This window comes from Bombina bombina, chromosome 7 (genome assembly GCF_027579735.1).
Source record: "Bombina bombina isolate aBomBom1 chromosome 7, aBomBom1.pri, whole genome shotgun sequence".
Taxonomy (NCBI): domain Eukaryota; kingdom Metazoa; phylum Chordata; class Amphibia; order Anura; family Bombinatoridae; genus Bombina; species Bombina bombina.
In genome coordinates this window covers 457,985,835-458,012,507 of record NC_069505.1, presented here as the reverse complement: position 1 = coordinate 458,012,507, position 26,673 = coordinate 457,985,835, and the positions used below count along the sequence as shown (strand labels likewise).

At 41.6% G+C, this 26,673-nt stretch overlaps 1 protein-coding gene across 1 annotated transcript in view; it reads left to right on the top strand.

The window, feature by feature from the left end:
* Positions 1–26,673, top strand: part of LOC128666706 (gastrula zinc finger protein XlCGF26.1-like) — a 92,960-nt gene that overhangs the window by 27,613 nt on the left and 38,674 nt on the right. The window contains exon 4 of the mRNA XM_053721448.1: positions 25,569–25,673. Within this exon, the coding sequence (XP_053577423.1) occupies positions 25,569–25,673 (105 nt within the window). The remainder of the gene's footprint in view (positions 1–25,568; positions 25,674–26,673) is intronic.

Sequence of the window (26,673 nt, the reverse complement as noted above, 5' to 3'; positions counted from 1 at the left end):
TTGGATACAATTGATGCAATACCGTTGCGTCTAAAGATTGAGAACATTCCTGCTTAATATCCTTGTCTTGCCTTAAAGCTATACTGTCATTGATTTTTGACAGGTGTTGTGAGTCTTCACTCCCTGGGGACACCCAGGGGGGGGGGGGTGTTGTTTGTACATTTCAGATTACGCTGATTTTTATTATTTTGTATGTTTGAAATACATTATTATTATTTTGTATATGGTACGGATATGTTTGGTGGATGGGGTATGTGTGGATGTGAGTGAGCTCACATTTTTGGTCTTCTCCTATTTAGAGTATGTAGTCATATACATTATTAAAATTCTCTTGTGTTGAAATTTCTAAGACTCCTTGGCTGGGATTTATTTATATTATAGTAAAAGAGATCAGTTATTAGTCCCTAAGAATAAGACCTCTACTGAAGTACATCCGAGATTGATAACAACATATAACCCACAAATGTCACAAGTAATTAAAATTATTAATGAACATTGGAGTATACTACGGAATGACCCTGTGCTAAGTGCTACAATAGGTAATAGGATATCTATAGGATACAAGAGACCTATTAGCCATAGGGACAAATTGGTATCTAGCCATTTTGTAAGACACGTTAGGAAAAAGGATACTGACCCAGGGATGTTTCCCTGTGGCATGTGCTCTGCATGTAAATATGTCTTAAAAACTAAAACCATTACCGAAAGAACTGGCCAAGTATACACTAACTTCGCACTTTTCATGTAAAATCTATAGGAGTCATATATGCATTATTTTGCTCTTGCCAAATGATTTACGTTGGAATGACTACACGTGACGTCAGGTGTCCTTGAACATGCCAACAATATTAAAAACGCAAAGAGAGATGAAGCTAGAGGCAAAAAATTGACATCTGTTGCAAAACATCTTCAGCAACTTCATAATAGCACTTCCACAGGCTTAAAATATATGGTCATTCAGAGAGCATCTTTAGAGGTGGTAACCTTGAGAAAGTTCTACTTAAAATGGAGTGCAAGTGGATATATTTATTAAACTCAGTGAAACCAAATGGTATGAATGATTTTAATAACTTTTTCGTATATTTATAATTCACATTTTATCACCTCTCACATTAGTCACCGATTTCATTCATTATAATTTATTTAATTTATGATTATTCCCTCTGAAATAGTATTTACTTGATATGGGATCATACGTCACTTATTATTACTGTTATCATTTTATTAACTTGTCACTATCATCATTCTACACACACATTGTTTTTTATGTTTTTTTCTTTTTTTGTGTTTTCACCCTCACTTATTTATGCTTCAGATAACAGCTTTATAGTCTGACCTGGAGAATCACACTTCATTTTTATATTTATTATGATATTTATTTTTATTTGAAATATACTTTGATATTTTTCACTAATCTTTATATAATTAGATAATGTAATAATTTGTTTTTTTATATAATGGCCTGAGTTTATACTCCACTATTTAATCGATGTACATATTCTCCTTTAAACTATTGAAGCTCAGGAGTGAATACTTATCCTTTTCCCTGTTAACATCTCTGGTGGATAAATTACAGATATAAGATCATTGGTACACATGTGCCATTCTAGAAGAGGATTTCTTTATTATAGCCTATAATAAATATATTTTTTAATAATATATATCAAATTAGAAACATACTAACTAAAACATAACTAAAACATATCAATACTCTGTATATTGTATATATCAATACTCTGTATCATGCTCAATTGCAGACGTTTATGTCGTGATCCATAGCTAATAATGAGAAATGTTCAGGGATACTCCGCTCATCTCTAACTTATTATCTATACTTTATATGAGTGCATAGATGGAGCGACCCATTTCTGACATCTGTTTCTGACATCTGTTCATGACACTAATACAATTTCAATAGCGTATTGAATTATCATGTGTATCTATTGGTACCGATAGGCGCTACTATCTAATATGCCTTGTAAATTGTAAATAAGTTTCTATTGCGATCATCATTATGTTTAAGTGCACTTTTCTAAACACATCACTCTTTCCATCGTAATAGCTGTATATAATTGAAGGCTATGATAATATTAAAGTCCCGTAATTCACTTTGATTTACATAACCTTTAGGTTCATATATAAAGGAATCTAGATGTGACCGATAATATACTTGCAGAGCCAAGAATACAATAGTGGGTTTTCCGATCTCACACCTACCAGTAATTGTTATCTCTAGACTTACACTCCGCCGGATAGAAAGTAAATAGAATCATCAAATAGAAAATACCCATCATACGTCATTTGACAGGTGCACGCCCTCCTATGACACTGATCATGACGGCTAACTAACACATATCAATACTCTGTATCATGCTAAATTGCAGACGTTTATGTTGTGATCTATAGCTAATAATGGAATACAAGGTGCAGAGATGGCGCTCTGATAGAAAGGAAAGTTATAATGTAGGCGCAATAAAAAGCGCTAAATACACAATGAGGGATTCCAGGCAGCAAAGTAAAAAACGAACTTTATTCCATAAGCTTAAAAAGGACAAAACCAGGATGTCCTATACAGAGCCAGCAGTGACTCTAGCAGTCAGGCAAGTGAGCAGATCCCCATGCAGACATGTTTTGTGCACCAGGTGTACTTGTTCACTGCTTACCTGGGGATCAGCTCATCCGCCCCTTTAAGACTGAGCTAAATCATGACATCACAGTAATTAAGTACCTGATTGGATACCTATATCCACAGGATAGGCAAACAAGTTTTTCAACATTTTCAAACAATTTCAAAAATACATGTTAACAGTGGATAAAATCCTATAATCATTTAAATATTTATCCTCTCCCTATTTTACTAGAAGAAACATTTACAACTTAATAAAATCATAGGATTTCTACATGATGAAAAGTATTCACAAATGAAACATAAAAAGAGCGCAACTTATCATACAGTCACTAAAAAAGAAACAGTATAGATTCTAAGTGAAAGCAATATATAAATGCAGCTTCTTAATGTCAATTTAATTTATGGACTATAAGTTGATGTTTTTAAGCAAACACTACTCTCAGTGGCCTATGTTCATGTTATAGACTTAAGTAAACACATCTAGATCACGTCTGATATTTAGCCCCTCTGGTTCACTAGTTTGTAATCTAAACATCCAAAAATCTCCTTCTTGTTTAACTGTGTTTCCCTATTGCCTCCTCTCTTCCATTTAGTGACATGATCAATTGCCTGTATTTTAAGAGAAGAGACATCTGAATTGTGTTTTGTTTTGAAATGTCTTGACACAGGTGTGTCACTATCTTCATCCTCAATAGACCTAAGGTGTTGCAAAAACTCTTTTAGGGACCTTTTGGTCTTCCCTGTGTATTGAATTTTACAAAGATCACAGGTAAGAAGATAGACGACATGTGTTGTGGCACAATTGATGAAAAATCTAATATCATACTCCATATTAGTTATACTGGATACAAATTTATAGCCCTCATGTATAAAACTACCTGTCTTGCATATGGGACGATGACATTTGAAGCATCCCTTCTTCTGTTTCAACCAACATTTGTTTTTTGTAGGTTTTATATCTGAGGGCGAAAGATAGTTGGCTAAAGTTTTCGCTCTCTTAGGAATAAATTCAGAACCTGAATCTAGAATTTCTTTGATGATTGGATCAGAGTACAAAATGGGAAGAGATTCCTTGATTATATTACATATTTTAGTGTATTCTACACTATATGTAGTGATAAATTTGATCTTACTCATATCATCCTTATCACCTTTGTGTCTCTTGGGCTTATATTGAAGTAACTGTTCTCTGGGAATCTGATCCACGTCTTCTTTTGCTGTTAGGAGTATACCATCTTGATACCCTCGCTGTTTAAATCTGTTTGTAGCCTCACTAGCCTGGCGCTGATATTCACCTTCTTTAGAACAGTTTCTCTTAATGTGGATGTATTCCCCTTTTGGTATCCCCCTCAAAACATGACGAGGATGACAAGATTCAAATTGTAGCAGGGTATTACCCGCTGTTTCCTTTCTATACATCTTGGTTTGTATGGAAGACCCAATTTCACCACCCTGGACAGTGAGATCTAAGAAATCTGCACTACTTTGACTGTGTGTACCAGTAATTCAATGCCTTGCTGGTTGCAATTGAGGTATTGACAGAAAAGATCTGCCAAGGTAGCGTCACAGTCCAGGATGAAGAACAGAACATCAATATAGCGATGATATTGGATTATCTCTTCTTTAAATGGGTTACTATCTCCAAAGACGTGGGACAGCTCCCACCAGCCCATAAATAGGTTGGCATAGGAAGGGGCAAATTTTGCCCCCATCGCTGTCCCACGCCTTTGGAGATAGTACTCTGTTTGAAACATAAAATAATTATGTGTTAGCAGGTATTCAATTGCTCTCATCAAAAATGTCTTGGTGACTTCTTCAAAGTTACACATAGAATTAATAAAGAATTCTATAGCTTTAAGGCCTTTAGAATGCTCTATAGATGTATATAATGAGGTAACATCCACGACCATAAGTCTATAGGTGATTTTCCATTTAACTTTAGCAATCTTATTTATGAAAGATGTGGTATATAACTAGGCAACTGACATACCAACGGCTGCAAAAATGTGTCAACAAGTTCAGAGAGTGCTTCATTTAGAGACCCTATACCCGCAATAATAGGTCTTCCAGGCGGGGACAGGGGATCCTTGTGAAGTTTAGGCAACTGATGAAAAATTGGTGTCACCGGATGTGACACTATCAATTTTTCCTCAACAGATTGGGTGATAATGTTATTTTTGCGGGCATATGAATTTACTGGTACACACAGTCAAAGTAGTGTGGATTTCTTAGATCTCACTGTCCAGGGTGGTGAAATTGGGTCTTCCATACAAACCAAGATGTATAGAAAGGAAACAGCGGGTAATACCCTGCTATAATTTGAATCTTGTCATCCTCGTCATGTTTTGAGGGGGATACCAAAAGGGGAATACATCCGCATTAAGAGAAACTGTTCTAAAGAAGGTGAATATCAGCACCAGGCTAGTGAGGCTACAAACAGATTTAAACAGCGAGGGTATCGAGATGGTATACTCCTAACAGCAAAAGAAGACGTGGATCAGATTCCCAGAGAACAGTTACTTCAATATAAGCCCAAGAAACACAAAGGTGATAAGGATGATATGAGTAAGATCAAATTTATCACTACATATAGTGTAGAATACACTAAAATATGTAATATAATCAAGGAATCTCTTCCCATTTTGTACTCTGATCCAATCATCAAAGAAATTCTAGATTCAGGTTGTGAATTTATTCCTAAGAGAGCGAAAACTTTAGCCAACTATCTGTCGCCCTCAGATATAAAACCTACAAAAAACAAATGTTGGTTGAAACAGAAGAAGGGATGCTTCAAATGTCGTCGTCCCATATGCAAGACATGTAGTTTTATACATGAGGGCGATAAATTTGTATCCAGTATAACTAATATGGAGTATGATATTAGATTTTTCATCAATTGTGCCACAACACATGTCGTCTATCTTCTTACCTGTGATCTTTGTAAAATTCAATACACAGGGAAGACCAAAAGGTCCCTAAAAGAGTTTTTGCAACACCTTAGGTCTATTGAGGATGAAGATAGCGACACACCTGTGTCAAGACATTTCAAAACAAAACACAATTCAGATGTCTCTTCTCTTAAAATACAGGCAATTGATCATGTCACTAAATGGAAGAGAGGAGGCAATAGGGAAACACAGTTAAACAAGAAGGAGATTTTTTGGATGTTTAGATTACAAACTAGTGAACCAGAGGGGCTAAATATCAGACGTGATCTAGATGTGTTTACTTAAGTCTATAACATGAACATAGGCCACTGAGAGTAGTGTTTGCTTAAAAACATCAACTTAAAGTCCATAAATTAAATTGACATTAAGAAGCTGCATTTATATATTGCTTTCACTTAGAATCTATACTGTTTCTTTTTTAGTGACTGTATGATAAGTTGCGCTCATTTTATGTTTCATTTGTGAATACTTTTCATCATGTAGAAATCCTATGATTTTATTAAGTTGTAAATGTTTCCTCTAGTAAAATAGGGAGAGGATGAATATTTAAATGATTATAGGATTTTATCCACTGTTAACATGTATTTTTGAAATTGTTTGAAAATGTTGAAAAACTTGTTTGCCTGTCCTGTGGATATAGGTATCCAATCAGGTACTTAATTACTGCGATGTCATGATTTAGCTCAGCCTTAAAGGGGCGGATGAGCTGATCCCCAGGTAAGCAGTGAACAAGTGCACTTGGTGCACAAAACATGTCTGCATGGGGATCTGCTCACTTGCCTGATTGATAGAGTCACTGCTGGCTCTGTATAGGACATCCTGGTTTTGTCCTTTTTAAGCTTATGGAATAAAGTTCGTTTTTTACTTTTTACTTTGCTGCCTGGAATCCCTCATTGTGTATTTAGCATTTTTTATTGCGCCTACATTATAACTTTCCTTTCTATCAGAGCGCCATCTCTGCACCTTGTATTCTATTACTGTTTGGGGCGTGTGTGGCAGACACGCCTGAAGTGGCTGCCTATCTGATTGGACTACATAAGGGGTGTGTCCCCCGCCCACTCTCCATTGTGCCGGGCTCTGTTCACTACACAGGACTGCGGGAGGAGCGCAGACAAACACAGTGAATCGTTCATACTTGTTACAGAAGCATTAGTTATTTTGTTGTGAAGAGCTTATTTCCCAGCAGCAATGCCTGAACCAGCCAAGCCAGCGCCTAAGAAGGGCTCCAAGAAAACCGTAACAAGTATCATTTCATAAAGAGTTAACTTTTTTTCAGCTTTTAGAAACTATTGTCTAATCACCTCTGGAGCCAGACTGCTAATTGATAAGATGAACTTGTAAACTTGTTATCTTAAGTACTGTAATCCTATTGTGGCCTGTCAAAGGACATTGCTCTCTATCTAACTGTGTGATGGGGGATTTTGTGCTTTCCCCCCCCCCCTGGGAGTGCCCTGTGTGCATGTAACCTTAATAAAAAGCAGGCTGGGCATCCCAGTCCTGAGTTCTTGTTTGACCCTCAATCGCAGCGTTGACTCGTTTTTGTGGGCAGAAGGGTATCCTAGCTGTACTGCAGCTAAGGGAGATTATTCTATATTTGCGAGACTCATATAGAATACTATGGAAAGCAGCTTCTCCCCTCTTTAGCAATAGGGATCCAGGCTACTAAGCGGTCCATCTCTCAGCGAGACTAAGGGTAACCGTAACAGTGGCGGCAGCGGCGGGATTTTCCTGGATTTCCTAGGAGAGGTACAGAACGGATGGAGAGCGCTTACGAAAAATTGAAGCGTACAACCCTAAAGGATTTACTTGAAAGCAGAGGGGGGTACGCCAGCAACCGGCCGAGGAGAGAGCTGATCGCAGAATTGACCGAACTGGATCAGAGCTTCACAATGGCGGAAACACCGACCACGATTAGTGACGAAAAAACCAGGATTGTTCGGGAAAGGCTCTCATTATACGGGCCGAACCCCTCCATGGAATTGGTACAGCAGTTGATGGCGGAGGCGGACGAGGATATACGAGAGACTCGAGCCCACGAACTCAACCTAGCGAACGCACACCGCAATGCTGAAGCCCCGCAGGTAATCATCCCTGTCGAAAATGCTGGGAGGCCCAAGATACCCTATGCGGCATTTCGACCCTTCCTAGAGAGCGAGACAGGGATTGATGAATATTTGGCGGACTTCGAAAGGCAATGTGCCCTGCACCAGATTCCCAACAGAGAGTGGCCCACGATATTGTCTGGGAAACTATCCGGGCGAGCCCTGGAAGCCTTTCATACTCTGGGTGCTGAGGAAGTGACACAGTATGAGCTAGTTAAGGAGACACTGTTGCGACGGTACGCTGTAACTCCGGACACGTATCGCCGACAGTTTCGGGGCATGAAAAAGAAGCCTAACGATACCCATATGGAATGGGCGCACCGAATGCGGAGAGCGGCAAATCACTGGCTGAGCGGAAGTAAAGCGGTGACTGGTGAGGAAATTTTACAATTGTTTCTCTTAGAACATTTTTATAATGGCATGGAACAGCAAGGGAAGGAATGGCTGCGAGACAGGCGGCCTTCTACCTTAGAAGAAGCAGCCAAATTGGCCGATGAACATTATGACTCCCGTCTTCACGAACCCATGAACTACCGAGCTCCAGCACGGGTCGAACCCAGAGAGGTTTACCGTGCACCCCCTCGTGCTGAATTCCGAGCCCCGGTGCCCACAGGGCCCGTCCGACACTCAGGACCACACAATAACAGCTCTGAGCGTCCCAGACCGACTTGCCACCGATGCAAGCAACCAGGGCATTTCATGGCTAGCTGCCCCCTTAATACGCACCAGACACCCAGGAATTACAATTACCCCTCTGGGTCCTATCGTCCGGCCCGGGCCCTCTGTGTTAACCAAGAGGCCCCTATGGAGGGATATGTGGGGCCGCTTCACGAGGTGGACCCTGTATATGCTGCCTCAGATAACCGCCAGCACCATCGGCAGAAGGTATGGCTCGAGGGGCGATCTACAGAGGGATTGAGAGACACAGGGGCTACTATCACGCTGGTACAGAGTCATTTGGTGCCAGAGCACAAGCGATCCGGACAGACTGTGGCCGTTAGAGTGGCGGGGGGGGATGTGTACAAAATTCCAACAGCTCAAGTGCATCTTGATTGGGGAGCGGGAAAGGGGGCTGTGAACGTGGGCATAATGGATAATTTACCTGCCGAAGTACTACTGGGCAACGATTTGGGCCCCATGACTTCTGCCTATGCTCCAGTATGCAACAACGAGGCGGACCCAGTGACTACACGGGCCCAAGCCCGGATGGAGCGAGAGCTCTCACCAGTGCGGGAGACACAGGTAAGACCTACCCCGACCTTGCCTGACATGTTAGGCCCCATACCCTGGGACACCCCAGATGCTTTCGAGACAGAGTCTAAGACTGACCCGACTTTACAAAAGTACCGGGAACGAGCAGAGACCGGAGGGGGCGGGGCAGATAACGAAACATTCTTATGGGAAAAAGGGAAAATATACCGCTGGACAGAGAAAAGGGGACAGCGTAGGCGACAGCTGGTAGTGCCCCACAAATACCGTCAAGAAATCCTCAAGATAGGCCACGACATCCCCTTAGCAGGCCACCTAGCCGTAACCCTACCCTACACCGCATTACTCACACGTTCTTTTGGCCAGGGGTGCACGCTGACGTTAGAACTTACTGTAACACCTGCGATGTGTGTCAACGAGTAGGAAGGCGAGGCGATCACCCTAAAGCCCATCTAGTAAATATGCCCATTGTAGAGGAACCCTTCAGCCGGGTTGCTATTGACCTAGTGGGACCACTGGCTACCCCTAGTCCCTCCGGTAAGCGCTACATTCTTACCGTAGTGGACTACGCTACCAGGTACCCAGAGGCTGTCGCCCTATCCAACATACAAGCGGATACGGTAGCGAATGCACTAGTACAGGTGTTCTCCCGGGTAGGATTTCCAAAAGAAATCCTATCCGACCGAGGCACCCAATTTACGGCTGAATTGACCCAACAACTCTGGCAGGTTTGCAAAATTAAGTCCCTCCTGAGCTCCCCATACCACCCCCAGACGAACGGGCTGTGTGAGAGGTTCAATGGGGCCCTCAAGCAAATGCTCAAGACGTTCACTCAGGAATACCGAGACTGGGAACGCTTCCTGCCGCACCTCCTATTTGCTTATCGGGAGGTGCCCCAGGAAACGACAGGGTTCTCTCCCTTCGAGTTGCTCTACGGAAGAAAGGTACGGGGACCCCTAAACCTGATCCGGGAGCACTGGGAGGGAGAGATGGAGGCTGACGGTGTCCCCATTGTGCCATACGTGCTGGAACTCAGGGACCGAATGGAGCAATTAGCCAAATCCGTGCGGGCTAATCTCCAGTTGGCCCAGAGAAGACAGAAAGTATGGTACGATCGGGGGGCCCGAAAGAGAATCTTCACCATAGGACAAAAGGTGTTAGTACTTAAGCCGGTGAAGACAGACAAATTGCAGGCGTCCTGGCAGGGTCCCTACCAGATCGTAGAGAAAAGGGGAGACACCACTTATGTGATAGCTAGCTGCCATGACAACAATCTTAGAAAGACATTCCATGTAAACATGCTCAAGGAATATTTTGAGCGACCAGAGAACGTGACGGCCGTATGTTGTTCCCCTCAGGAAGACCCCGACAGTCTACCCATTCCAGACCTCTTAGAAAAGAGTCTCCCCACAGGTATAGTGGCTCAGGTTCAGATAGGAGACCGACTTAGCCCCACTGAAAGGGAGCAGCTCAGCCAACTCCTCCAGTCCAAACACCTCACCTTCTCCCCGAAGCCAGGGTACACTACTTTAACCACCCACCAGGTAGATACTCCGGGACAAGCTCCCTTGCGCCAGGCTCCGTACCGAATCCCCGAAGCAGTTAGGACAGGAATGAAGAAGGAGATCGATGAGATGCTCCAGCTCAGGGTAATTGAGCCCTCCGATAGTCCCTGGGCCTCCCCAGTTGTCTTGGTGCCCAAGAAAGATGGGACCACCCGGTTCTGCGTAGACTATCGGAGGCTCAATGAAAAAACCGTGACGGACGCTTACCCTATGCCCAGGGTAGACGAGCTACTCGATCGTATAGCCAGGGGAAATTACCTGACCACTATTGACCTCTGCAAAGGTTACTGGCAGATTCCCCTGGCCCCGGAAGCTATCCCCAAGTCGGCATTCGTCACCCCATTCGGCTTATATCAGTTTAGGGTAATGCCGTTTGGGATGAAGAATGCCCCAGCTACATTCCAGCGCTTGGTGGATAGGCTCCTGGCTTCCAGAGTTTTGCTTGCGCCTACCTGGACGACATAGCGATCCACAGTGAGTCCTGGGAGGACCACTTAGCTCATGTAGGAATGGTTCTGGATCAGATCCGGGCTGCTGGCCTGACTCTGAAGCCAGAAAAATGCCACTTTGGGATGGCCGAGGTACAGTACCTGGGTCACCGGGTGGGGTGTGGAAAGCAGCGACCAGAGCCGGCCAAAATAGAAGCTGTTGCCAATTGGCCCACCCCCATCACTAAGACTCAGGTCCTAGCCTTCCTGGGCATGGCAGGGTACTATAGACGGTTCGTTCCAGACTACAGCACACTTGCCAAACCCCTGACTGACTTGACCAAGAAGAACTTACCTCGACAGGTCCTGTGGTCTCCCCACTGTGAAACGGCTTTCCAGGCTCTCAAAAATGCTCTAATTAACGCTCCTGTCTTGGCGGCCCCAGCCCTTAACAAACGTTTTATCGTCCATACAGATGCTTCCATGTTCGGGCTGGGAGCCGTCCTCAGCCAAGTAGGCGAAGATGGAGGGGAGCATCCAGTTGCCTACATCAGCCGGAAGCTCCTGCCCCGCGAAGTCAGCTATGCAGCGGTCGAAAAGGAGTGTTTGGCTTTGGTGTGGGCATTAAAGAAATTGACTCCCTATTTATATGGTCAGGAGTTCACCCTGGTCACCGACCATAACCCGTTGGTGTGGCTGAACCGGGTCTCTGGAGATAACGGCAGGCTATTACGTTGGAGCTTATCGTTGCAACCCTTCAATTTCACCATTACTTACAGACCTGGGAAACAGAATGGCAACGCCGACGGGTTGTCCAGACAAACCGACCTCAGCCCCGCATAACCAGCGGTCTGGACAGCCTTAGTCTGCCCCGAAAAGGGGTCAGACCGTGTCTGCCAGAGTGTTCCACAGAAAGGGAGCACTGTTACAGAAGCATTAGTTATTTTGTTGTGAAGAGCTTATTTCCCAGCAGCAATGCCTGAACCAGCCAAGCCAGCGCCTAAGAAGGGCTCCAAGAAAACCGTAACAAGTATCATTTCATAAAGAGTTAACTTTTTTTCAGCTTTTAGAAACTATTGTCTAATCACCTCTGGAGCCAGACTGCTAATTGATAAGATGAACTTGTAAACTTGTTATCTTAAGTACTGTAATCCTATTGTGGCCTGTCAAAGGACATTGCTCTCTATCTAACTGTGTGATGGGGGATTTTGTGCTTTCCCCCCCCCCCCTGGGAGTGCCCTGTGTGCATGTAACCTTAATAAAAAGCAGGCTGGGCATCCCAGTCCTGAGTTCTTGTTTGACCCTCAATCGCAGCGTTGACTCGTTTTTGTGGGCAGAAGGGTATCCTAGCTGTACTGCAGCTAAGGGAGATTATTCTATATTTGCGAGACTCATATAGAATACTATGGAAAGCAGCTTCTCCCCTCTTTAGCAATAGGGATCCAGGCTACTAAGCGGTCCATCTCTCAGCGAGACTAAGGGTAACCGTAACAATACTTATAGCTAATAACGAGTAATGCTCAGGGATATTCAGCTTATCTCTAATTTATTATCTATACTTAACATAGGGAGTGCATAGATGGAGTGACCCGTTTCTGACATCTGTTCATGATACTAATATGATTTCAATAGTGTATTGAATTATCATATGTCTATCTATTGGTACTGATAGGCGCTACTATCTAATATGCCTTGTAAATTGTAAATATGTTTCTATTGCGATCATCGCTATGTTTAAGTGCACCTCTATAAACACATCACTCTTTCCATCGTAATCGCTGTATACAATTGAAGGCTATGATAATATTAAAGTCCCGTAATTCACTTTGATTTACATAACCTTTAGGTTCATATATAAAGGAATCCAGATGTGACCGATAATATACTCGCAGAGCCAAGAATACAATAGTGGATTTTTCCGATCTTACACCTATCAGTAATTGTTATCTCTAGACTTACTCTATGCCGGATAGAAAGTAAATAGAATCGTCCAATAGAGAATACCCATCATACGTCATTTGACAGGTGCACGCCCTCCTATGACACTGATCATGACGGCTATTCAGGAACCTTTGGATACATGATTCTATTGGTGAACTCAGTTAAATGACATGCTTGTTGTGCAATCCTTAGGTATGTTGTAATCCAATCACAACACTAGGAGGGTCTACTAGACTCATAAATATTTGGCAATAGCAGCGGCTCGCACCTCCTCTGAGGAAGCATTTTTTGTGAAACGCGCGTCAGGGGTCCTCTTGGAGAGCTTTGTCTCTCCTCTATTTTAATCAGCTAAGCCTTGTTGTTATTAACAATTAGTGGTAAAACTCATTTCAGTTATAAGCCGAGCAGTATACTAGTTAAAACAAGGATAACTTAATTATAGGTTATATAATAAAGATAGGGATAGTGGTAATGGAAGTTGTATTTAATGATTCCCCGTCAAGTATTAGCTTACCACAATTTAACCAATAAAAGTAGTCACCCAAATTGGGGACAATAATACTAATATCTGATATAATGAAGTATAGACTAGTAATACCAGGGGAGGGTGCTCACTGTTCAAGTAAATGTAGAAAAAATAGGAGACAAGCAAACAGAAAGTAGAGCACTCACAAAGGGAGACTAGTATAAGTGGCTATTCAGTGGGTATATAATATTAAAACTTAACATTTATTATTCAAAAAAAATGATAAAAAACTACTATATAAGTAGTGATTAATACTTAGATTAAAACACAAACAAATAGTAAACGGCTGTATATCCACAATGACCCCAGAATGTATACCATAGAAACTCAGAATAGAGTAGGAGGGATTTTTAGGCAGATATACACCAAAAAATGGTTCACGGATTGCACCAAAATCTATCTAAAAAAGAGGATTGACCTCAAACAAAATTATACTATCTAGTGCAATACTGGACCGTTGTAGGTCTGTCCAAAATATTCCCTATGACAAAATTAGTATAGTGACTAAGAGGGGAAGTGTAGGTAGCAAAATTCACATAGTCCATACATTCAGCATATTACACAGACCCATTTATATAGGCAAGAGTGAAGTGTTCACAAACACAAATTAAACCAAAAATACGATGAATGAAAGGTAATATGATTCTATAGATATGTTATAATAAACACATTGACTAGTGAAATGTGACTTGCATAGTTACACTTAGTGGTTGATACAGCCGTAGGAAGAGTGCCTGATGTACATTTCGCCTGGCTTGGCTTTCTCAAAGGCTAACCGGACTGACTGTAGCCACATAGCATATATAGGGCAAGTAGCCAATCAAATTGTGTAGATAGTTCACACCTCCGTGTGAACCAATAGAGAGTGTCCTCCCATAATTGGTCAGTTAATGTCACATGACCAGGAACAGAGACGAATTGCAGTTTATAGGGGGAGCGGCTGTGGGTCTTACAACAAAACAAAACAAGTGTCAAAGCAATTGTCAAAAACGGATTGTCAAAAACGGAAAGCGGAGCATATATGCTCTCTAGTGTTATGTATATTCATGGTTGACATCAGACACTGTAAACATAGTAATAGGAATGAGATTCTATTTCAGTCACAAACGGAGCATTTTATAATCTCAAATGATTATGATTCTATGGGGATTCAATTTCAGTCACAAGCATATAATTTTTAATCTCAAATGATTATACTCTTCACATCATGTCACTATTCAAATCATTAGAAATAAAAATATATATATATTAACAAGGTGATATAAGTGATGGATGAAGATTGAAGATGCCGCCTGGATGATGACTTCAATCGGATGGAAGACTTATTCAGCGCCCCTTGGATGATGACTTCTGCCGCTCCGGATCTCCTCTTTGGTTCCATCGGTGGTGGGCTGGCTGAAGACGGCTAAAGGTAGGATGATCTTCAGGGAGGTAGTGTTAGGTTTATTTAAGGGGGGTTTGGGTTAGAGTAGGGGTATGTGGGTGGTGGGTTTTAATGTTGGGGGGTTGTATTTTTATTTTACAGGCAAAAGAGCTGTTTTCTTTGGGGCATGCCCCGCAAAAGGCCCTTTTAAGGGCTGGTAAGGTAATAGAGCTGGTAACTTTTTAATGTAGAATAGGGTAGGGCATTTTTTTATTTGGGGGGCTTTGTTATTTTATTAGGGGGCTTAGATTAGGTGTAAGTATCTTAAAATTGTTGTAATCTTTTTTAAATGTTTGTAACTTATTTTTTTTATTTTTTGTACTTTAGTTAGTTTATTTAACCTCTTAAGGACATATGACGGAATTTTTCCGTCATAAAACAATTGAGCAAACTGAAAGCTGTGTCCTTAAAGGGTTAATTTAATTGTAGTTATTTGTAGCTAATTTATTTAATTAATTTAATGATAGTGTAGTGTTAGGTTTAATTGTAACTTAGGTTAGGATTTATTTTACAGGTAATTTTGTATTTCTTTTAGCTAGGTAGTTATTAAATAGTTAATAACTATTTAATAACTATTCTAACTAGCTAAAAAAAATACAAAGTTACCTGTAAAATAAATATAAATCCTAAAATAGCTACAATGTAATTATTAATCATATTGTAGCTATCTTATGGTTTATTTTAAAGGTAAGTATTTATTTTTAAATAGGATTAATTTAGTTAATAAGAGAAATATTATTTAGTTTTATTTAATTAATATTTAAGTTAGGGGGGTGTTAGGGTTAGTGTTAGACTTAGGTTTAGGGGTTAATAATTTTATTACAGTGGCGGCGGTGTAGGGGGGGCAGGATAGGGGTTAATAAATTTATTATAGGTGGCGACGGTGTAGGGGGGCAGGATAGGGGTTAATAACTTTATTATAGGTGGCGACAGTGTAGGGGGGGCAGGATAGGGTTTAATAACTTTATTATAGTGGCGGCGGTGTAGGGGGGCAGGATAGGGGTTAATAGGTTTTAATATAGGTGGCGGTGGGATCCGGGAGCGGCGGTTTAGGGGTTAATTGATATATTATAGTTGTGGCGGGGACCAGGAGCAGCGGTTTAGGGGTTAACATATTTATTATAGCTTGCAGTGGGCTCCGGTAGCGGCGGTTTAGGGGGTAATACATTTATTTAGTTGCGGCGGTGTAGGGGGGGACAGATTAGGGGTGTTTAGACTCGGGGTACATGTTAGGGTGTTAGGTGTAGAAACTACCATAGGAATCAATGGGATGTCTGGCAGCAGCGAACATGAACTTTCGCTATGGTCAGACTCCCATTGATTCCTATGGGATCCGCCGCCTCCATGGTGGCGGTTTGAAAACCAGGTACGCTGGGCCAGAAAAGTGCCGAGCGTACCTGCTAGTTTTTTGATAACTAGCAAAAGTAGTCAGATTGTGCCGCACTTGTGTGCGGAACATCTGTAGTGACGTAAGCATCGATCTGTGTCTGACTGAGTCCGGCGGATCAAAGCTTACGTCACAAAATTCTACTTTTGCCGGTGTCTAGGGCTTGATAACTAAGGCGAATCAGCCTCGCCACAAATACGCTGTGGAATTCCAGCGTATTTGAGGTTGACGGCTTGATAACTAGGGGCCATAGTATAATACCGGATCTTGACAAGCTCATTAATAAGTAGTGAAGACATAGTATAATACCGGAGCGTGAAAAGCTCATTAATAAGTAGTGAAGACATAATATAATACTGGAGCTTGACAAGCTCATTAATAAGTAGTGAAGACATAGTATAATACCGGAGCGTGACAAGCTAATTAATGGGTAGTGAAGACATAGTATAATACCGGAGCTTGACAAGCTCATTAATGGGTAGTGAAGACATATAGTATAATACCGAAGCGTGACAAGCTCATTAATAAGTAGTGAAGACAAAATACAATACCGGAGCTTGACAAGCTCATTAATGGGTAGTGAAAACATATAGTATAATACCGGAGCTTGACAAGCTCATTAATGGGTAGTGAAGACATAGTATAATACCGGAGCTTGACAAGCTCATTAATAAGTAGCGAAGACAAATTACAATACCGGAGCTTGAGGAAGGAGTATCAGCTTTTTCAACAGCTTGAAGTTTGGATGTCTTTTTCCTGCTTTATCTACTAGGTAGCTGGCGCCATCTAGTGGCTATATTTATATCAAATGTGTATAAACTCTAATGAACTGGAATAAAAACAGAATATGTTTAAATAAATATTAGGAGCATCCAGCTAGCTTGGCAAGTTAGTGCCAGACCGTTTTAAACAGATAACGACACATCTATATGGCTTAAACAAAAAAGTTTAAATACTAGACCAGGCAAAATTTTAGACTTTTATCTAAGGAATACAACACACTACAAAGTGCCCCACACTCTACACCAATGCTCACAGTAATTGAACATCAAGTGTAACAATAAAAGGATATATGTTTAGTGAATAACATCCAAATTCCAAAGATTCTTTTCACAAATCTCATAAATGGGTTGCTGCCACCACTGATACACGGTTCTGGAACAGGATTAACAAAAGAAAAAGAACAGAAGCAGGGCGCATCCCCTCTAAGTGTAATATGTACGTTTCAAACAGATTTTATTAGACAATACAATTTCTCACTCACAAGATAGAACCTCAAACGTGTGAGGTATGGTAAAAGCACTGGGGACCAGCTGATGGGTCTCTCAAGGCAAATTTGCTGCAGCTCTCAAATACAGCTCACTCGGTCTGGAAATCCAGTTTAAGTGTCTCACTATAGTTCTAGAGGTCTCCACTCACAGATTCCAGAGACTCCTCAAATCCCGTTACCGTCCCCAAATAAAATAAAATGATCCATGTAATAGACACAAGCAGTTGATTGTAAAACAAAGTTTTGTATAGGTACCACCACGCTCAATCCTCAAACAGCTGTTTCGCAAGTACAAAGCGGCTTCCTAGTTCCTCAGTACTGCCTATATCACTGTCATCTGTGATAGCATTACTCTGCTGTTCATGCTCGCCAGCAGTACACCACGCTGCAAGTAAATGGCGCTCAAGCTGTGACAAATGTATCATCAGAATGTCCCTGATCTCTGCCATTAAGGTAGCTTCAAAGGATTCCATCCTATAAGTAGTGCTTCAGTCTGAGCTTGTAACCCAAAGATCTGGGGGGGGGGGTTAATATGTGGTAGCCCCAACTCTACCGTGTCTCATCAACAGAGTAGGCCTCACAGGCCACATTGCTATATAGGTCTTTTGACAGTTGAAAAGTTTAGTTGAAGAGCATAGGTCAGGCACAGAGTTTAGGAATGCTTTCCTGTATCTTTCAAGCCTTCTGTGGTATAAAACTACTGATAAAATAGTGATATATCGCTGAAAATAGAATATAAAGCCAGGGGCTCTTCAATAACACATCCTGCCTCTTCAACTATAGCCCCCCCCCCCCCAGTGTTTTATAATTTAATGTATTAAAGCAAAAATATTCTTTATTGCTGTGGTTTAATTAAAGCTGGTATTTAAAGAGGTATTTTATAGTTGCAACGCTAGTATTAAATAGACAAATGTATTTCATATATTAACTATACTAGCGCTAAGGCAATTATTATTGAGAAAAGGGTTAGGCATTAATATTTATTAATTTGTTGGAGCTACTGTGATATATTTTAAAAATTGCATTTATTATTGTGGTTAAATCTCTAGTTGCTGTTAATTAAGCATTGTAAGTTAGTTATCCATATTTTGGCATTGGACTAGTGCTGCTGGCTAATTACAAATTGTCGTGTAAGTTTAATGGTAATATCTGATGTTTAATTTATAGAAATATTTCTTCCATTTACAGGATAATAGACAATATCTATTGAATAGTAATTAATCTAAATATCTCTATAGCCTGCTTAATATTTTAAAGTTGTGTTGATCAATTGATAGATATAACTGGTCATAGGTGATGTTCAGTTGCTACATAAATATAATCAAAGTGTATATAAAGATTAACTGATCAGAATTTAGGAATATTATATATTGAGATCAAATATTAATATTAATTTTTAATACAAATTTTGTTGCCAAATTTATAGATATCTCAATAGTGTTTATTTTGGGGTACACTACAGAGATTTAGCATCTTACTGAACTGTATTGACAAGATTCTGCTATATTATTTGGAGATATGGCTGACAATAATTTTATACTGCTATTCATTTATTAATATTCATATTTATAATACATAACACGTTAGTGGCAATTTCTGCAGATAAATACACCAAAATTACTGGAGGACACTCCTGAGACGTATCAACACAGCGCTGCGGAATCTGTTGGCGCTTTATAAATAAAGAATAATAATAATAATTAAATGTAAGAAGCATTCTAATTGCATACAATTATTAATATCAATGGACTATACATCTGTGTTTTAATATTGCAAAATATTAGAAACATAAATATAAAACATAAAAAATAATCTGATCCCAATATATTTACTTCATTAATATATCTGATACAAGCTTGTGAAATCAAGTGATACATATGATATCCATTTTCTTCAAAAATGGAAAGAGTCCACAGCTGCATTCATTACTTTTGGGAAATAAGAACCTGGCCACCAGGAGGAGGCAAAGACACCCCAGCCAAAAGCTTAAATACTGCTCCCACTCCCCTCATCCCCCAGTCATTCTTTGCCTTTAGTCCCAGGAGGTTGGCAGAGAAGTGTCAGAAGTTTGTTTTGTCTCTTATGGAGGGTAGTACTCTTTGACATGGGAAAGGAGTTTTAAGTAATCCTGTCAACCACTCAGTGAGAGCCTGGATGAAAGCTAGAGTCCGGAGATGCAGGGAGAGTCTTTCTGCTAAACCATCCCAACTCATATTAACAGCTCCACAAGCAATCGGCATTGTCAAACTTCGCTTTGCTGCCTGCTTTCTTCTCTCAAGTCCATGGCGGAGGCGCTGCTACTATTCGTCACACTTGAAGGGTTGTGTTCCTGTTCCATGGCGTAGATTCCGGTAAGATCATTTCATGTTACTTCATCAGATTGCACTGTATATTATTTGTTTCTTGTAAGGTACTATCCTGCGGGAATTATTAAGTATAATATATAGGACCTCAGTGAGGCTCCTTTGGTATCTTGGAATCAAGGGTTAATATCTCCCGAGGGGAGTTACTGAACAGGGTTTTTTTTTTAATCATGTTTGTTATGTGATTCAATCTGCTTATGTATAGTGTTAACTGGGCTCTTGGCTTAGAACATAGGGGCCTTTGGAAGTGACGCGACCTTACGGTTGGGCACGCTTTTTTTGGACTGTACGGTTCACCTTGTGACTGGACATGTTTACGTTCTGAACTTCCATTTCCGCATTTCTGACCGTGTGGTGACTGAATAATTCGGGTCTGCTTAGTGTCTGGTCCTAAGAGGTGGTGAGTGCCACAGCCATTGGGGGTGTCAGGTGCCATTTAGTTCTTTAGTCCGTATTATTATATTCTCTATCCAGTTATGGAGGATTCTGATGCTGAGACTGTTCAAATTTCAGATTCAGATTCTTCGTCTTGTGAAGAATGAAAATTGGCCCCGTTGACACAGGTCAATCGGTTATGTTCAATATGCCATATTAGAGCGCCTTATTCCTCGGGCTCTGGGAATCAAGGGTCCGCTGAGCCATCCGCCTCTGGGGGTTCTGTCCTCCAAGAGGTGAGTTCCCTACCGCTCCCTACTACTATACATGCGGGTAATCCAGATTATGTTTATACCTCCTTGCAGGGCTGCTTGTTCCCCCTGGAGGTTGAAGCTCCTTTTTACTTTCACATATTTTTGGCGATTATGTGTCTGCAAAGCCCAGATGTTTTATTTGCATTTGTGCTTGTGCGCAATTGTCCCAGGTCTCCCGGTCTTGGGTGGGCCTATAAAGTTCCCTGGGGTGTAGCTGTCCCTGAGTGTTGTGCCTTTCGTTACAGAATAGCGCGCCTTCGCATTTACTCAGACACATTTTTGAGTTATTAGAGGATCCTATCCTTAACGGATACGGGAATTTGCAGTATTCTACTCACCTCATTAGACATGTGGGGATGGCGTAATCTCCTGATTGTCAGTTGTTGAGATCCTTCCCAGTTTTTGTTGGAAGATCAGGGTTCCGTTTGGCTGGTCCTACGGGTACACCTGTTTCTTTTTAGGCGTTTGCCTACGGGTTGCCTTATATTTTCTTTTATCCGGTTAGGATGTCTTATTTTGATTATATGTTTCCTTTGGGAACTTTCTCTGGGATTGATTCTCAATGTTTACTTTTGTGGAAGCTTGTTAAGGGACATTTTAGTCCTATGTTTGGTCTGTTATTCTCTTCCCCTCTGAGGGAGGATTTAGGCAGCTTGACAGTTATGGCCCTGTTTGCAGGCTGGTCCTGCTTGGGTTCAGATCTTCTGTCTCGTGGCCTGTTCAGACACGTGGCGCCTGTTCTGCCTGGCTGGTCCATTCGAGGCGCCGAGTGCTTACTTTATTATTTGTGTTTCTTGTTTTAATTACAAGTTTCAGCTAAGCATTCTAATGAGGACTCGTGGTTCCGTGAGGCAGGAAGGATTGTTTCAGTCCTTATTTAGCCTCCAAGCTGGTTGACTGGGTCAGCAGCGTTCCGCTGCGTCAATCCTTTTGCTTCCAATTCTCTCGGGACCTAGAGTATTCTTCCTCACGTGGGAGGATTGGGGGTTTAGCGCCTCCTTACCGCTGGTTTAGGGCGGTTTGGCCTTTCTGAGGCTCTAGAATTTGTCCTTTTGGACTTGTTTCTTCCATGGTCAGTGAGACCTTGGGACTAATCCGTTTCTCCATGTGGGTTAGGTCTCCTTATGGGGTCGGGGTTTCCCTTCAGGAGATGGTTGTTCTCTTCTTTGAGACCCTTTGGATTTTGTCCATTCCTCCATGTGAGTTGGGTCTCCTTTGGAGATCTAGTTTTCCCTTTGAGAGAGTTCCTTTGGACTCTCTGGGGATCTGGGGATGCTTTGCATCCTTGTTTTCAGGTACTCCTTTGTCTCGTATGGTGAGGTGGAGATTAGCCTTTGATCGAGTAGCCTTGTCCTCGTGGTATTCCCTTGCTTTGGACATCTGGTGTCAGTCGAACGCCTATGTGCTCTAATGTCTTGGTTCAAGATGCCTAGCTCCTTTGGAGCGTTGGACTTCGGCATGGGGTGGTCTCTTCCTTGGGTCGGGACTTGCGAGGTGTTCTAGTTCTCCGGGTTCTCCTGGCTATTACATTAATATCTCCCTGTGGGTCTGTTTTCTATATCAGACGGGGTGTTTCAGTTCCTGGGAAATTGTTTGTTTTAAATAATTGAGGGCTCGGACCTGTCATCACCCTGGTTCTTCCGGTTGCTGAGGCTTTTGCTCAGCGTTTTCCCTTGTGGATCCCGTTGTGGGTTGTTACCGGTCTTTTCAGGATCTAGGGCGGGTTCTACTGTTCCAGGAACTCGGGCTATGACCTTTGGTCTGGCTAGTAGATCTGATCACAGTAGCCTTTGCTAGACTCTTCTGGGTCTTCGGCCTTGTCGACTGTCTTTATGGAGTTTCGGGGGGTTCCCAAGCTCTGTGGGATGGCTGAAGCCATTTTTCCACTCCTTTATGAGCGGGTGTCGGGGTTCTTCTGTTCCCCTGTTTCAGACCTACTGAGGCTTGTAGTAGGTCCTGAGATTGTTGTTCATCGGGGGTGTAATGGGCCTAGTTGAGGTTCTATACTTCTCCCCTTTTTGAGACCTATGTGTTGGTCTGGCGGCTGGGATTGCCTAGAGGGTGCCCTTTGTCTTTGAGTTTTTACAATCCGATATCTTGTTTAGCTGCATTTTACTTCTTAGTAAGTATTCTCTCTCTGGGTCGTCCTGATGACGGATGTGTGTTCTTGACTCGGGTGTTTACCTCTTCTGGGTCTGCTACACGTAGTTGTGTTGAATACTTTAGTATTCTGAGTGCTGATGACTTGAGGGATAAGTCTTCAGTTGTCGTTTTGGTGCTTCCTCTCGACGTTGAGAATAAAAATCGCTGTTTGGATGCCCGGTCCTATTTGTCTTGGACCCATTTGGGTCTTTATGAGCTGGGCTCGTTCTGGGGGTCTTTCTTTTATGGAATTTTGTGGTGTCCTTTTGATTTCCTTTGATTTTTTCTTGCCCTGTCCCTTTGGGAGTTTTAGGACTGGTGTTCCCTTCGCTAGTAAGGGGTGTGTGGTTGGGGGCCGACCGCGTCTCCTGGAGGACTGTTGGCTCAGTTGAGTCTGATTTTGCGGTCTCTAGCTAGGCTTCCGGACTATCTGTGGGTCAGTGTCCTTGGGGCCTTTTCCTTTCAATGTTCTCGACTTCGGACGAAGCAGGGTTTTGTTGGGTAGTGGTTTCAGGCCTGGTGTCCTCAGAATGGGCCGCCTCTTATACCTTCCCGTCTTGGCATTCAGTGTCCTTTATAGCTTGGGTAATGAATGCAGTTGTTGACTCTTTCCATTTATGAAGAAAAACAAATTATGCTTACCTGATAATTTTCTTTCCTTCAGATGGAAAGAGTCCACAGCTCCCCACCCTTAATTTTTATGTGGGGCGTCTGTATTTTTATTCTTTTGGCACCTTTTCACCATGATATTTCTTCTATTGTTTCTTGTTCCTCAGCAGAATGACTGGGTGATGAGGGGAGTGGGAGGAGTATTTAAGCCTTTGACTGGGGTGTATTTGCCTCCTCCTGCTGGCCAGGTTCTTATTTCCCAAAAGTAATGAATGCAGCTGTGGACTCTTTCCATCTGAAGAAAAGAAAATTATCAGGTAAGCATAATTTCTGTTTTTTGCTAATGTAAAATGGGTACTTGCTACAAAAAGGCTGAGAAACACAGACCCAAAACATTCTGTACATCTGCAGTTACAATAAAACAACCTGTTCTAAAAGTATCTCTTATTATTATTATTATCGGTTATTTGTAGAGCGCCAACAGATTCTGCAGTGCTAATAATAGCAAATTATTGATTACTAGTCCTAAAGACTGTGTACACGGGCCATTTTCTACAGTGCAGCAGGCCTGTCCGGCCACGCCCGCCCCGCTCCCGCCAACCCTCTTTGCCGTCTAATCCTCACAGCGGTCATTGCTGATCCTTCCTTATGTCCAGGTATGTTTTTCTCGCGCTGCACTCTCTACTGCACATGACTGCATTGGACAAACATACCTGGCCTTTTATAATATAGGATATGTCTGCTGCAATTTAATTGAGGTGATAGTCGCAGATGCAAGGAGCAGGTCATTGTTGGATCTTAGTGGGCAGGCTGGAGTATACTTTTTGATTAGAGAGGATAGGTAGAGGGGAGCGGTGTTGGTGAGCTCTTTGTATGCAAGGGTGAGAATTTTGAATGTATTTCTGCTGTGAATGGGGTGCCAATGAAGGGACTCGCAGAGAGGTGCAGCAGATACAGAGCGACAGGAAAGGTGGATCAGCCTAGCAGAAGCATTTAGGATGGATTGAATGGGGGGACAGGCAGGGAAGAGGAAGGCCATTAAGTAGATTATTGCAGTAGTCAAGTCGAGAAATAACAAGGGAGTGGATTATTTGCTTTGTGGTGTTAGCGCACAGAAAAGGTCAGATTTTGGAAATATTGCGTAGATGGTTGCGGCAGGATGTAGAAAGCGATTAGATATAGGGGACGAAGGATAGATTTGAATAAAGTGTAACTCCGAGGCGATGGGGAAATGATAATGCCGTCAACAGGGATAGAGAAGTCACAAGTAAGCGTAGAGCTTGAGCGGGGTATAAGAAGGAGCTCAGTCTTGGACATGTTAATTTTTAGGTGGTGAGAGGCCATCCAGGAAGAAATACCAGATAAGCAGTTGCTGACATGAGACAAGGACAGAGGGAGAGATAGCAGGGGTGGAGAGGTAGATCTGGGTGTCATCAGCATAGAGGTGATATTTAAAGCCATAACTGTTGATGAGTATCTGACAAAACGTATGGAAAACTTTTTTGGCTTTGTGTATAAAAACAGTGTTGGAATTCAGCCAGTACTCTTAAGATCATATCTGTTCTGTATCACAATAAAATTTGCAAAATTCCTGATGCTCAGACATTTGTTCAGGCCTTGATTAGAATAAAGCTTGTGATCTGCCAGTTATTCCTCCTTGGAGTCTTAAACTGGGTTAGGGAATTTTCAAGCCCGTCCACTTGAACCTAATTAGGAAATTGAGGTTCCTTCCATGTGCCCAGCTTCTAGGAATACTTAGAAGTGACTTCTTAACAACCTTCATGTACTGAGGAATCTAAAGTTCTGTGTAGAAGCCACAAAATCCTACGGCAATTACTTTATGTGTGGCTTAAAGGGAAATGAAACCCAAAATCAGCAGCTAGCTCCCAGTACTGCATTGCTGCTCCTGAGCCTACCTAAGTATGCTTTTTAACAAAGTATACCAAGAGACAAAAACTAATTAGGTAATAGAAGCAAATTGGAAAGATGTTTGAAACTGTATGTTCTTTCTGAATCATGAAAGATAACAAATTGGGTTTCATGTCCCTTTAATCTAAAAAAGTAAAGAGGTGAAGTACCACAGTGTGTATTTGGTGCTATTGTCTGTCTGGGAAATGCACAAACTGTTTTATGGTAAAGTTATAAAGACTAGATCATGTGATATAAAGACTAGATCATGTGATATAAAAACTAGATCATAGGATACAAACACTAGATCATATGATAAACACTAGGTCATGTGATATAAACACTAGATTGTGTGATATAAGCACTAGACCATGTGATATAAACACTACATCATGTGATATAAAAATGGAATGTGCTTTATTTTTACAGACGCAGAAAACACTGATGTAGTGAAAGTTGAGATAACAGAAGATCTGTTTACGTGTGATCAGGTGAAGACTGAGGAGGATGAAGTTCCTATAACTACCTCTACAGGTGATTAGCGCTAATTAAAGGGTCATGAAACCTATTTTTTTCTTTCAGGAATCAGAATATACAATTTTAAACAACTTTCCAATTTACTTTTGTTACCAATTTGTTACCAATTTGGCCTCATGTAATTAACAGTTAAATTTGCTCAGACACGGCAGATACATTTTAGTGTGTAGCTTAGGGTTGTTAACTCTCCCCTTTGTTAAATCAGATCCAGACTATTAGTGATATTTTAGATGTAGTTTAATTCATCAGTTGTAATGAAGTTGCCAATAAAGGTACCGTTAAAAGTACAACAATATAAAGAAATAAAACATCATTTGTACACACAAGTAATAGTAACGAGTATCTTACATACAGTTCTGAGCAATAAAACATGTTAACAATATTGCACTGTACTGTCTAGTAAAGGGACAGTTGGAATACTAGTGCTGTATTGTCCCCATGGCAGGTAGAGATGCTGTTGGAATACTAGTGCTATATTGTCTCCATGTCTGGTATAGGGGCTGTTGGAATACTAGTGCTGTATTGTCCCCATGGCAGGTAGAGGTGCTGTTGGAATACTAGTGTTGTATTGTCTCCACGTCTGATATAGAGTCCAATTCCCTTATCCACCTATATGGAATAGTCATCCTTGCATGTTGCAGTGAAATCTTCGTTCAGTAAAGAGGGAATCCTTCCCTTAGAAGCTGTTCAATAATCTCTGTATAGGTTCTTGGTAGGCAGCTAAGAAATATTAACCTATCCAAACCACGAAGAAGTCGGGGTAAGTGGCCGACGCCTGCTCCCACAATGTTCTGTCAGTTTTTGAAGACAGCAGATAGACTAGGAATGAAAGTGTGTGCTGCCAGTCCCGTCGGTGATTGGAGTGTGCTAAATCTCATAGCAGGGTTTCCCCTGCCTAAACAAATATGCTGAGTTGTCGGGTTAAATAGCCCAATGCCTTCTCCCACCTCGGACTGAGTTAACAGGGGTATATACAACACCTAAGTAGAAAAGCTTC